We start from the raw sequence: 14748 nt of genomic DNA on the forward strand, positions 1-14748 counted from the left end.
TGCACTTAAAAGGATTGCACTTAGCCCAGGGTGTGAGTATCTAGCAGGCTGAATATATCCAATTGTACATTGAGATCAACGTGTTAGTCATGTTATCCTTTCAATTTTTTTTTTTCCTGTTAATCTCCCTTATAACCAGTAACAACTTTTAAAATTTTATTTAAACAAAAAAAAAATGTTTTCTAGTTTTTAAATCCGTGTTCTTTTACATCTGAAGTATAAACCAGTGAGCAGTAAAAATTTAGTTCTGTACTTTTGCTGTTAATACACAATTTAAATTATGAAAGTGATTCTGTATTTTAATAGAGCAGGGCTTATTGTATAATAAAGTTGGGTCCACTTACATTTCTTGTACATTTTTGAATCATTAAAAGTGTAGCAGTGATGAGGAACACTAAACCGACCTAAAACACGTCATGAATTTTCATCATCTCTTCCTTGTGAGATTTTTAAGCCTTGTATACTCAGTATAGTTAGTGCAGAAAATTGGTCTTTGAAGGGAACAGCCCTACATTTTCAAAGGGCTGAGCTGGGTTAGGTGTCCTTTGCCAGGTCTGCTTTCCAGCTGCTTTAAGGCAGATGGAATGTGATGCACCAGAGTGTCAACTTTGTTCTGAAGGACTCCGTTTGCAAACTTTGGGGTTGTCCACACTTAGGAAGAAAACTTGTGTAGTGCTGCCTCTGATGAGCAGTTCTCCCTCTAGGTCTGTGTGAACAGTAGTATAGAATTTAGTTAAATAAAAAACTGCCACTATAAAAACATTAAAGCCATCCAGCTTCTAAAAAATTTATTGTAATTGTTACAAATAACACCTAATTAGTTCTATAAATAAAAATGAACTGGCTTATCAAACTCCAGCATCTAGTCTTTTCATTCTCACAGATGCTATGCTGACCAGTATGTAACTTTCTACTTTTAAAACTTATTTATGGAGTTGTGAAATTAATTTTACAAAATCAAAACACAGGGAAAACAGTATCTTCCTAGGAAGCAGTGTAACAAGGAATGCTTATAGTAGATGGTTTTTAAATAGGTATCACTTTGGGTTCCTTCCTTTTTTTTAATTAGTTTTCTACTGACAATTACTAACGAGTTGGTTAAAACAAAGTAAGATTTCAGAGCAGTTTCAATAACGTTTGCCATTCCAAAAGACAAATTGCAGGGTGTTCTGGGTTCTTTTTGTAGGTACTAACCCAGCATATTATCCTTGCAGATAATTCTGTGCTTTGGCATCTGAACACAGAGAGTCTGGGGCTCAGTGTTCATTCCACTGTTCTGAGCAGAGATAAAAAAAGGAGTTTCTCAGTAACTTGTTTAGAGATAGTTTTTAAGGAGAAGTGATTTTTTCATTTAGGTGAGAGGGCAGTTTAATAACTTTGTAGAAATTAATCAGAAGGGTTTTCTGTTCAACAGTAGCTGGTAAGTCTGCATTGCTACTGGCTGAATCCCTTTTAGGCAAACCTCTAACTTTTTCTCTATATATAATTATCACAAGAGGTGATAGCAGTAAATACAGTGACAAATTATACTACCTAAGAAATACAGTGTAGCTCTGTATTTATATTGTGAAATCGATCCCCCTTTGTTTTTGTTTTTTTTTTTTTTTTAATTCATGTCTTTAGTATTACATGCAAGGTAAATCTCATTAGCTTGTGAAACTGTTGCAGATGACAAAATAAAGTGTAAAACTACTAATTGTACATCCAGGTGAAAATGAAAGAATCTTCAGTTTGATCACTAAGTTCACACTAAAAGTATCTCTGGTAGGGCAGAGGCAGTGATCAGATATTGCTTTTGGATTTAGTCAGTGCTGTCCCTGTAGTACAGATTGCAGATTCCTTGTTTTGTTTTTTTCCCCTAAAATGTGAACCTCTAAATAACAAGGTTCACAGATTTCAAAATGAAAATTTCAGCTCTCTTTAATACATTGTAGGTGAAGTAATAAAAATAGATTTTGTTCTCTTGGGGTTTAAATCTTCAAGACTTTGTTACCCCTAAGAGATGTTTGCTCCTGAACAAAATAGTTTTCAGTAGGATTCTCAGGGTACTTAAAGCTTGCAGAGCTAAGTTTTTCCAGGTAGTTCTTAATACTAGCCAGACCTAGTTCCTTCTGGCTCCTATTTATTAGGCTCTTGCATTTTAAAGCTGGGCAGAACAGAGAGTTGGAGTTTCTCTATGTGCCTGGCAGTGCAGGAGGCAGGAGCTCTGTGCAGTTGGGAGTAAAACAAATAAAACTTGTGAACCCAAGTGTTAAAACTTCACCCAGGTTCTTTATTAATCCTGCACAACACCAAAACATTGCAAGGAAGCTGTGTATATGCATATAAAGGAATCATTCGATGTTAATCCTTGAACATGGTTTCCACTAACCCAAATCCTGTTTGCCTTGACTTCGGAAAGGACAAATCAGGATTTGTGGCATAAGGAAGTTTTCCGCATTTTGAAATATTAGTGTATTTAGCATTTCTCTTTTTATGTTACCTGGTTTATAAAAGAATTTTGCAAGAGAAGGTTTATATGAAATTACTCATATCTCTAGCTTATTCTCCTAAGATTCTGCAAAAGACTTTTCAATGTATTTGGATGACAGTATATGAGAATATACTATGTCATTTTTTTTAACAAATAGCAGAAAATTAATTTTCTGATTGCAGTTATATTAGACATAGAAAAAGCAAAATATTTTACTTTTGATATCCTCCTTTCAGATGCACAAAGTAAATTGCAATTTAATTTTTTTTTCCAAAGCGCTTTTTACATATTTTGCAGTAGTGCCCTTTAATAGCTATATCAATATATTGTTTTATTTTTATTAGACTTCATAAATATATTGACATATCTGTAACACTAAACATGAAGCTTCCAATGCAAGAGTTTGTACATAGTCCATATCCAAATGTCACCATTATTTCATTTAAAAGATCCCAGCATGTCTACCTCATGATCCTTATGAACTCTATAGTACTGAAATACGTCAACACTTTTTCTTGCTACATTCATTAAAATTAAGCACCCTTCCCCTACCCCATCTGTAAACATCAAGTCAATTGGCAGCTAGCACATTTCCCAGTCAGCAAGCAGTATTGTGAATTTTATCTTCTCTTGCAGAAATCAATTCGTCTTCGTTGCAGCAGATGAAATTTCTTGTAACACCTCTGCAGGTAACAATCATTGATACTTCTTGATGCATCCATCCAGGTCTCAATATCCTTTTTCACATGCTGCATTGAATCGTAAGACAAGGCATAGGAAAGTCCAGAGTTATAAATCTTTGGGATAGTTTGATTAATTTGTAGCTTCAGCCTATAGGTTCTGCCACAGAAAAGCTGTTAGGTTATTGTGCTGACTTTGGTGTTTTGTGTCCAGTTTAAATATCATATGGCCTAGTACATAAGGATGTGTTAAACCTTCTGATAAAAACTTACTGGGCAGTGCAATCAAGACTGTGACTTTCAAAAAGCCAAACCAAACAGAACTGATGAAAAGAGTAGAGGCTTAGATGTTTGTAGGACATTGTAAGTGCTCTAGATTTAACAATTTTCTTTTCAACTCTTTGGGGGCAAATGATGCCCACAAGGGTACAGCAGACCCTAAAGCACTCACAAAGTCTATCCTATGGATAAGATAGTGGGAGAGAGGGTCTGTGCCTTCAGAGGATCGCTCTCTAGTAAGTAAAAAGTCTTGATATACTATCATGTTGTAAGCCTTGGGTACAGAAGAATGAATAATGTCTTTAAAGGGTAATGGTATTTTGTAAATATGTTGAATATGTCAAGGGATTTTCTCTCTTTTAAGCAATAGAGTTTGAACAAGTTTAGTCTTAATTCAGGTAAGGATGGTATTATATTGCTATACATAAGAAATCAAAAGGCAATATAAATAGTAATAGTGATGGGACTTATTCTGCCAATAATGTTATGCAAAAAATCGAGTTCATGGAAGTTGTTCATATTGAAGGATGAAAGGGTATATAGTGTGAAACAAAATGTTGGTGTTAAGAAGTGTTTATTTATAGATTTTTATATTAGCAGAAATAAGTGAAAGGTGATGAGATTTCTGTTTATGCCATAATGTTCTACATAGCAACAAATAAAGAGCATTTATGTATGAAAAAGCAAATCATAGCTAAACCCAAAATATGCTAAAATTGTAGTAATGCCTATGCTAGCTACAGCAGCTTTGGTGGTAATCTGAAAAGTTCTTCTGTAATAAAAACCTGATTTAACATGGGTTTTTCCAAGTCCTATATCATGAATAAAATACATTTTGAGAAGTCAATACCTGTCACATTCTTGACATCACTAGACTTGGATTTTGGCTTCCATTATTTCCCTTGAGCTTCCTGCTCAGCTCTTCATTGGAGTGAGCTCTAGTAGGAAGGCTATTAATTTGTAAATCTAAGCCTTGCTAAATCAGAATAAATATAATTATTTTAGCAATTTTTATACTTGGAATTCTTGAGTAAGATGTAGGGTCTGTGGGGCCTGTTTTGCAGAGTGAACCCTTCTAAGCAATAATTTTTGCTCTAATAAAGACGGTTTTTCTCCTCAATTCAGGCACAATTTAAGTGCCCAAGACTGCATTATACACATTCTGTACTGGAATTCCAGTAAAAAATATGACACTCTTATTTATCAGTACATTCAGTGAACTTCACACAAAAGGAAATAGATCTCTGTGTATATTTATTAAAACTTTTCAGTTTACCAGCTGATTACCTCTGTTGAATTGATTCAACAATAAGGGATTTTTGTTAGGTATGTTTTTGACCATGTGATAAACACATCCATCATAGGTGACTGTAGGTGCCTTTTTTTGCTATAAGATATGAAGTGGAAAGCTAATGAAAGCCTGTGTCTGCTGTTTCTAATATACTAAAGTTTTAGTAATAGAATTTAAAGGACTTTTGGCTTTATAAAAAAATAACTCTCTGGCCCGTATTCCTGGGATTCAAGTTGCCAAAGTTGAATTTGGTCTTTTGAATCTGTAAGTTGACTCGCAACTAATTTATTATCTGATGTTTTCTGTTTTAATACGTGGAGCATATATAGAGTTACATAAACCTTTAGAACCAAAGTTAACCTTCCTGTGGTTTTTCAGATGCATGCAAAACAGCTGCAGTATGATTTTATAGTGCTTTTTTTAGTGCTCCTAAACTCAATTGCAGTAATTTGACTGTGTTTGTAGAATTGATATAAAGTGAAGATACTGATAATATGCTCAATGTTTGAAATGTGAGTATATGTATGTTTGTATTGTTTCCTTGTAAAGAATGTGTGTCTTTGTAGACTTCAAATAGTAATATAACAAGTAAAGTTTTGGTTGGAAATTTGTCATCCAATGGAAATGGGAGGGCTTGGGTGATTCTGCTGGTAATATTCACTCTTCTCTCCCTAATACTTTATCATTCCTGCCAGAGGATACTTAGCCCTCAGCCACACGATAATCTTATTTGATTTGGGAATAAAGTAATCTTGAGTAGATAAATGTGTTAATGAACAGACATCGTGTCCATATACACATTTCTATTTAAATATGTGTATCTATTCTTGAATGCACATTACCTAAGGAAAACCTCTTCAGGTGTCTGCCAGAGGGGTCCTTCCATGGGAAATTTAAAAGCATTTCACTCCTGATTGCATCCAGCGCATTCTGAGGCTAAAAATAATTACCCTTCAGAAGAGAAGTTCTGCACTTCTGGGATAGATCTTCTCTGGCAGGAATGATTAAAGGGTTTGCAAACAGATCTGAGCTAGAACAGAGGCAGGGAAACTATCAGAAACCTCCTAGCAGTCTGATGATGGAATTTTAACAAGGATCTCTGAAGACCTTCCTCTAGCAAATCTCTGACAATAGTTACATTAGGGGAGAATTAATCCTGAGGTTTTTGGCTGATGGGGGGCAATGGGCATCTTGCCCTGTCAGGTCTGGATAAATCAGAATGAGACCTAAAATAAACCCTCGGTTTATTTACATGTTGGTTGCAGAACATTGTTCATTTTTCATCTTTAGCATTTTTAGTGGATTTTTCAAATCAGTGCTCAATCTATTTTTTTTTCTTTTAGGTTTTATTAGATCAAAATTCATAGTTTGTAAAGAAACTATATTTTTAGTGTCTCTTCCAAGTGCATTCTAGGAGGTACCTGCATATTACACTTTATGTTTTTTGTGTAAAAATGAGACAGAATCATTATTCTAGATTTATGTTACTCTCTCTCTCTTCTTCCAGTTTTTAACTGTTATCCAACCTCCATGTACAAACAAAATAATCCAGTGTGGATGCATGCTTCATATTATTTTTCTCCCAAGTGTATTTGCAATGGTTTTGGAATAACAGAGAGAGAGAGGCAAGTGTGTATATAAACCTGAATTCACAATGAAGTATGGTGGAAGTGGATATAACATCTGTCCAATTGTGACTGTGTTTATTTACATTTCTGAGCAGAATCAGCCCCAGGAGGAGGGATTGTGTGTTTGTGTGTGCACGCAAAGGAAATGCTTTATAAAGCTTTAAAAGTTGACAGTCTTAGATTAAGTTATTGACCTCCACTTGGAGAAAGATACAGTCTCCAAAATAGATTAAACATTCTGAAAGGTTTAATTTTATAACTCTAGGAAAGATGTTGCATACAAGCAGGCAGCTTAAAGAAACAAACACTGGAGTTTGTACTGTTGAAATATTTGAAGAGAAAGAATCATGGCCATTTTTAACAAATGCAATTGCTCCAATCTTTGCAATTTTCCTCTATACCATCATTAACCTGTCAGCACTAACACTGCCACAAATGTAATTTATTAAACAGTAGTAAATATGGAGATACTTATTTAAAAGCAAATCAGTATTGGATGAAGTGCTTAAAATGGTTACGGTGCCTGTTGTGGCAAACCTACCTCTTCTGTGTTATGTGAATAATTTTAACCGGTCAAAATTTTGCAGTACATACTTGTATCCATCTCATTGACCTGTTCGTGTGTCTGGTAGGAGATACTGATCACATCAAACTCTTGCAAAAGAATTTTGAGCGAGTATAATCCAAACTGCTTTGGAAGAATGCAGCTTCAGAGGTATTTCCTTTCCCCTGTTAGAATTACTGTGTGAAGACATATGCTCAGTTGTGAGAGGTTCTTCCCTTTTAGTGTTGCTGCCAATGGGTTTGACTTCATTTCATGAAGCAATTTGACTGGGAAAATAACCATTTTCTATGAGATGCTTTTATTATTATGTTCTGCTCTTCCGCTAATCAAATAAAAAATGAAGATGAAGGAGCATCTGTAAGGTCTTTGTGCCAGTATTTATTTAAGGCTGTACTGCTGTTCCCTGTGAAAAATGGCAGATACTGAAGTTTTTGCTCTGGAAAGACTAGGAAATGTTGCACTAATGCACAGAATTAAACTTCTTCTATAAATTCAAGTGTCCTTTATGTTGGCAGTTTAAACTTGCGTTTACTGCTGCTGTAAATAGTTGCTTATATGGAATTCCATTTGTTACAGCTTTTACTGCTCTCGGTAGTTGTGTGGTAAAGATGTTCAGCTATCGGATCAGTTGATAAAAATCAGTAAACACTTTGATTATCCTCTGTTCTCCTTTCATGAAGTTTGATTAATTCCTTTTTCTCACCCAGTGAAAACACTGGCAGCCCTCGCTGGCATCTTTGTCACTATCTCTGTGACAGCTCTGCCTTCCCCGTGCTCGCAGTTCTAGGTCAGTTCGCATGGCTAGTCAAATGTGACAACATGACAAGATTAAGTAAAGCTGAGGTTCTGTGATTTGTAAATGGAGGATTTGCAATGTGAAGCTCCTTTGATAACAGAAGTAGTGAATAATCTGTGTTTGTCCTCAACAAGTGCGTTAGAAGCATGCGTACATCTTCTGGGCTGTTTTTTTTTTTTTTTAATGAAGCAACTGGATTTTTTTTTTCCCTCTGATAGACTGGAAATAGTGCCCATGAACGATGGTCCGTGTGTGTGCATGTTTGTATGCCTATATACAATAATTAACTGAGCAAGAATTCAGTTTTAGCATCTTGAGATTATCATATTCCTTTTAAAACATTAAACAAAAAACACTCTGGTTGCATTCTGCACAACTTTACACACAAGCACAAAAGACTGCTTTCGAATTTAATAAACAAAGTACTCAGTATATTTATTATTGAACGAGATAAGAATTTCCTCAAGGTCTGTTTCCCTAAAATATAACAGCAGTAGTAACAGGAAAATGCTTTACAGATCAAAGAAATACTTGGTTTTTATTGGAATAGAGCTGGTTTTAGTTGATGGCAAGCCACAGTTTCCCCAGTGGCTTTTTCTAAAGAACTTTATATGAATTCTCAGTTCCTTGGATAGAGGGTACACAGAAAGATAGTGGTGGTAGCATAGAATTACTATGGTAGATTTTTGACAAGGCATCAACTGAAATTCCCACATTTGTGTAAATCCAGACAAGACTGAAACTTGAGTGAAAGCTTTTAAGCTGAGATCTGTCCCTGAGATTGCTCCATAGCAGTTATTCAGCATCAGCTCAGGGCAAAGTCACCTGTGCTGCTGTTTGTTACACTTCTATGTTTCTGCAAAGTAACCAATATCAATCATGTTTGCTTCAATGTTTAAAACGGTGGTAGCTCAGCTTTGGCTGGCTGCAAACATCTCACAAATTTCAGAAAAATCTTAGGTTGACAAACAGAAGTAAAAATGAAAACCACATCTGAGCACCAGTAACCGAAATTTCTGCAAAATCTGCCTGTCAATTAACAAGAAAATTAACTGGCCAAATTGAGCTATGACATAAATAAGTAAACAGTCAAGAATTGGAAATTCATCTCTACATATGGAAAATTCTACATAGGCTTCTCAAGTTTCTCCTTGCTCCAACCTGCAGGAAAAAGTAAACACAGCTTTTGATATTTCAGCAATGACATATTTATGAAGATCCTTTCACGGAAACCTTTCATTATCACCCTCTCCCTGGAATACCCTGGTCAGGTTTCTTATCTCTGGGAAAACCTAGGAATGGTAGTGCTGTACTGGCAGGAAATCCCTTATGGCTCTCCAAGCATCCAGGAGTTCAGCACTGCAGTACACCTTGAAGTTTCCCTGTTTCCTTGTGCTGCCTGTCTCTTCCCAATTCTTTCTCTGCTCCACATCATAAATCTGTAGCACATTCTGGGTCATGAAGGAGGAAGATGACATGCAATAACATATATTATGGTCCTCTCTTGTGCAGTGACCTTAGTGTTTGATAATGGGCATTTAAAACTGTGTACAAAGAATTTTAGCATTCTTAACCTTTCCAATCAAGCAAAATGACCAGAAACCGTTTTTATCAACAGATTTCAATTTCCTTGGTCTCATGTTAAAACTTCAGAGACATCTTTCTCCGTCGCCTTCTGAGATATGGAGAGAGACTCATTGGTCATTCAGGTGACTGAAATGCCTGAAGTTGCTTGGTGTTAATGTCTAAAATGAAGTTAGTTGCTTGGTTGCAGGTGCTTTGAACACTGTAAGCAGATACCATCCTACTGCAGTGAGATGAATTTTAAGTTAAAGGGCCACCACTGCTGCACAGGTTTGACCCACTAAGCCTGAAATACTGCTCAGCAGTGTGGTGTGTGACTGGGGTGGACCAGAAGGAGCTCTGCTGCTCATGTCATCACAGTTATGTGACCCAGAGAAACAGCACCGTGTTAGGTACTGGGATCATTTATCTGGACAAGGCCAGATGACCCTTGCTTTCCTTATATTCCTTCCACTTCTTTACTAAAATCTTTACACCTTTGTCTAAAATTTCACTTAGGTCTTCCTGTACCAGAGGGGAGCTGTGGATTGCCCCTCCCGTGCCACCTGCCAATGGCAAGAGGCACATCCTGCAGCGATGCCCATTCCCTGGGTGAGCAGGCAGGAGCACCCAAACACTCTGCACTGACCTCCCCAACTTCACCACAACCCACTCCTTCACTTGCCTCTCTGTGACATTCAGTAGTAATTGTCAGCACAACAATTTTGGTAATTTAAGGTTATTCTGGTTAAAGATTCAACACATATAGGTCTGAAGAAGAAACTATTTTTTCACTTGGTTGTTCAGTTATAACCAAAGCTGGTAAAGAATGGGTAATATTTTGGAAAACTTAGAAATATGAGCTTTTCAGTGGTACACACACTTTGCTTGTAACATGCAAGTAATGGGGGATGAGATCTCAGCTAGGTTTAGCTGAGGTAGTGACCAATTCTTAACTTCACTCTTCATAGTTCTTAAGCACATTCATAATTTTCTTTATTTCCTCCAGTGATGTGTAGATGTGGAAAAATGTGTTAACTTGGTTTTTATTTGTGTGGTGAAATTTTCCTTACTGATACTGTTATCAAACCCTACAATATGTATGTTATTAAGAAGCTTCTAAATGTGTCCAGTATTGGATCTCCACTATCTGTGCTACATCTGTATAAAAATACAGCTGTAGTACTAAAGAACTAAAGAACTTAAAATCTTGAAATTGTAATTACAATTAGAGAGACTTTAACAGTACCTACTGCTGAAGACTTATATATTCCATTTAAAAAGCCCTACTAAAATAAATCTCACAATTTCCCATTTTTAATTATTTTTTTTTTTTTCATTTGCTCCATGGACAACAAATTATCCTTCATGTAGTATTTTAGCATTTTTAAACCCTCTGCTGAAGATGATTGACAAGATTGAGGAGTAACATAAGTAAAGAACATAGATGATGGATAGTTTACAGTTGTATTTACAGATGTCAGCATGGCTACACTTTTTTTTTCTCAGTTATTTCCCAGTAAGTTGTTAGTCCAGCTATTTAAGAACCACTGTCAGTATGGTAACAAAATGCTAGCAAAACATTTTTTTTTCCCCATTATGTCCTGAATACATGTCCCAGATACTGGAAATTAGTGGAACATACCTTGTGCTAATTAATGATGCATCAAAATCATTCATCAGATGTGTTCTTAGACAAGGATTTGTGAGTGCACGTATTGGTTTCGATACACTGATTTAACATCCTGTAAAATACACACAGATAATGCCATTGACTATTAATTTATTCAAAATACTTGTCCTAAATTTTAGTTAATTGTTTACCTAGAATGATTATTTCCAGTGTAAATGGTCACAAAGTGTTTAAATGCCACTAATTTTAACGAGGAGTAAGCACGCTGGCAATAATAGTGAATAAATGCACCAGTGTCTGTGTGACTGAAGCAGCTTACTGATTTGCAGTGTGACAATATAGTTTAAATCCTTCTTACTATTTTCAGCATGGAAATCAGAATCTATTCTGCTAACCTTCTGAGCTTCTAAATTTGGTGTCATGCAAGGGCGTGTTTAAAAATTAGCATTTAAAAAGAAACCCACTTGCTTTAAGTTTAAGCTGACACTGTTCCTTTCCTCTGTGGAAATGAAATTTATTAATCATAATAAAACCATCATATTCTGAAGGTAGAGGTCACCCTGAGGAGGAAAAAAAAAAAGTCTATTCATCACAGAGGAATTTCAATGCATTTTTTTTTTCCCAGATAATACCTGAGCATGTGTTCTTTCCCCTTTGGAAATATATTCTTCCATGTTTGTGCTTACATATGTCAAATGTATTTAGGAAGGTGCAAAAATGAGAACTTTGTGATTTAATTTCACATACTTTTTTTTTCTTTTACAGAAGACTTGGAAGAATGCTTTTTATGTTTTATTTTGTGTTTACATTGCCCACATTTATTTAAGTGGAATTTCAATATCCTGTAAAAGAAAAAGAAGAAGTGTTTCTTATTTTAACAAGAATATATGCATTACTAATTCTGAAATATCATTTCCATGTTAATATCACAGTACAAACTTTAGCATTATCATAATATAAATGTAAAACATTCTTTTTAAGGAGCAAGGATTGACTTTGCTCACAGTTCTCACGTTAGGATTACTTCACAGCTTTTTTGTTTTAAGGAAGAAACATGGTTTATATAGTAGGATGAAAAAAGTAAAACACTGACAATAAGTGATTACTACTTTGGCAAAAGAATAATAAAATGCACTCAGAAGTCAACGCTGGGTTGAAACGGTCATATTTTCATCTTTTTAAATTGCTTAATGTGTGTGTTTATCCATATTTTCCCCTTAGTTGTCAAGATTTCTGTCAAATCATGATACAATATTAGCAACGTGTTTTATTACATAAGTGTTGTAAATTCGCCAGTTACTTCAGCAGTTGACTTAAATATAATAATAATTTAATAATGCCCAAACAATATGTATTCAGGCTTGTTCCTTCCTTACAAGTGGCCCTTGCATTTAGGCTACTTAACCCCCTGTCATGGGTGACCCAGGAGACTGTTTTGTGAGGCACTGGGACATAGTCAAGGATCCTGCAGGAAGGGGGTGTAGGATGGACACAAAATGCAGCCCTTAATCTTGGCCAAAATTAATGTGATTGCTACAAATCTAAATTTACAGCCCTTGCTCAGTATTGCAGCAAACAGATAGAAAAAAGAATAAAAAGAAATATACTGAGTCCCATTGCTTTAAAAATAATAGTCATAGCATTAAAGCTGTATAATAGTCCAGGCAGTTCCTCCTCTGTGTTACTTGGGCCATGAGGGAAATTTTATAAAGCTGAAAACATGTCTAGCTTTGAATTAATTGTTTTCCCTTTCTAGATGTCTTCTTACTGTTTGAATGAGATTTGGCTGAAAAGAATTCAAATTTTATACTGATGTTTAAAATGGAACCTCAGACTTTAAACATAGGCATACAGAGGTAATGTCTTCTTCAGTGTAGATGGACAAGACCTAAGAGATTCTCTTATGGCTACTATCAAATCTCTAAATTATGTTTGCATCCTAATGTGGAGGGGTTACCAAAGCTGAGGTTTATGGAAGTTCTTCCTACTACAGAGGCTCCAGAGGGTGGGATCAGTGTCAAACCTGCTCAAAGAACTCTCAGTCTCCCTTTCCAGCTCAAAGAATCTCAAAGTTATTTACCCAACACAGACTGTTGTGATTGATTTTCCTTCTGTTTTTTTTCAGTGGGAACTGCCTGTTTTCTTTGTTGTAACTGCCTTGGATAGTTTCCAAAAAATAGGTATTCATGGATATCAAACATTTAAATAGAATTGATATAGAAAGAGGAATTAATACGTTTTATATAAGTCTTATAGACCTATTTTCCTGAGTTTGAAACCAGGTCTTAAGAAAAGTGATTGCCTGACACAGTGTTAGCCCTGGATATCCATGTATACCTTTGGTAGCAACGAGGACTTCTCTGCCCAAATCTAAAGTAAACGTAGGTGTGGAGTAAGATATAGAGCCCACATTCCTGAACTTGTGGTACTTTAATAGCTTAACTCATTTTTAATGTGTTATCACTTCACAGAAATTTGGATTTACTAAGTAAACAGGACAGTACACCTGAAGGCATTCAGCTACAATGGTTTTACTTCATACTGAAACACCCGGATTTTAGAGTATTTTATAAAAACATAGATAAACTTTACATTTACTCAAAATGCTGGACTCTGTTGATGGGAAAAAATGGTTAATTCACAATACTGAGTATTAACAACGTGCACTTGGAAGTTTGAACTTCCTGAATTTTTTTCTACTTTTTATTTTTTTCCATCAAAGTGTGTGGTTATATATACTTGGAAAGGGAAAAGCATGTGAATTCTGCAAATCTGTGACCCTGGGCTTGCTCAGAGAGTCAGGGATGGGAATGTAAAGTCTCTCTCTTTTCTGTGCTGAACCCTTTTGCCTTCAGCCAGCACAGTTGTCCCAGCAGGTTATTTGCTGGGATTTCCATACGAAATGAATCCCTCCTAATCTTGCAAATTTTGGCTCAGCGAGATGGAGAATTAAAGACTACCTTGTCTGTGATAATTTCTGCTCCTTCCTTGAAGATGTCACTGAGTGGGTGGGAATATCTAGTTCAGATAATTTGGACCTTTTCTCTACCTCACAGCCAGGACCCACAGTTGTGGGTGGTGGAGAATTGCATATGCCATGGGAACATTCCTTTCTCAGCTTTCCCTCAGCTGATTAGCTAGAAATCCACTAATCAGATTCCACTTGTGGAGGAGCAAATACGTGATAAAATAAGACAACTGGCCTCTTTTCAAAAAAAGTGAGTTCATATATGTATCTGAAAAATAAGGTAGTTACACAGAATGAGACCAGTCTGTGGTTAATGTTCACATAAGGCTAAAAAATATTATTTTTTTTTATTATTTTTTAATAGATATCAAGGATATTAAAAAAACTTAGCTTGTTTACTATATTGGCCCTTGTACACAGGACAACACTGTAATTACAAGATTACTTTTGCTGGTCTATGTGACACCTGAAAGCAAACGGAAATTCTTTGATTATAGAAAGTGTTAGAGAGGTGCAGTGAAACCTCTACCCAGCTGACATGTCCATCTCACTGATGGTACCGAATATCCAGGGGTAACAGTGTTCACCCTTGGAATGGGCAGCAGAGCTTTGTGTTTCCAGGTGGAGCAGAGGACTGGGCCAGCAAATGGGCCAGGTGTACATGTGGAGGAGCTTTGAAGTAGTTTCAACTGTAAGAATTTTGTGCGGGGAGAAATGACATAAATCTGATTTTCACATCGCTGACTTTGCCTGGTTGTAGCAGGAACTTGGCCTGAAAACTGAGACTTCAGCTGTGCAAATGGTTTAGGGAGACTCTGCTTTCTATAGAAAGTTCAGGAATGTGCATGAAAGACCAGCGTGTTTCTTAAAAC

General features: G+C 36.0%; 1 protein-coding gene across 33 annotated transcripts in view; it reads left to right on the forward strand.

Annotated features, from left to right (window-relative positions):
• The window catches only part of RBFOX1 (RNA binding fox-1 homolog 1), a 1156483-nt gene that overhangs the window by 1137441 nt on the left and 4294 nt on the right, over positions 1–14748 (forward strand). For 5 of the 33 annotated variants that reach the window (XM_027750818.2, XM_027750820.2, XM_027750814.2 and 2 more), the window contains one exon: positions 3110–3162. The exons of the other annotated variants lie outside the window; for them this stretch is intronic. In XM_027750818.2, the coding sequence (XP_027606619.1) occupies positions 3110–3162 (53 nt within the window). The remainder of the gene's footprint in view (positions 1–3109; positions 3163–14748) is intronic. 33 annotated transcript variants of the gene reach the window in all.

The sequence above is a fragment of the Pipra filicauda genome, unplaced genomic scaffold (genome assembly GCF_003945595.2).
Source record: "Pipra filicauda isolate LSUMZ 115617 unplaced genomic scaffold, ASM394559v2 scaffold73_size2923735_pilon, whole genome shotgun sequence".
In the NCBI taxonomy this organism is placed as follows: Eukaryota; Metazoa; Chordata; class Aves; order Passeriformes; family Pipridae; genus Pipra; species Pipra filicauda.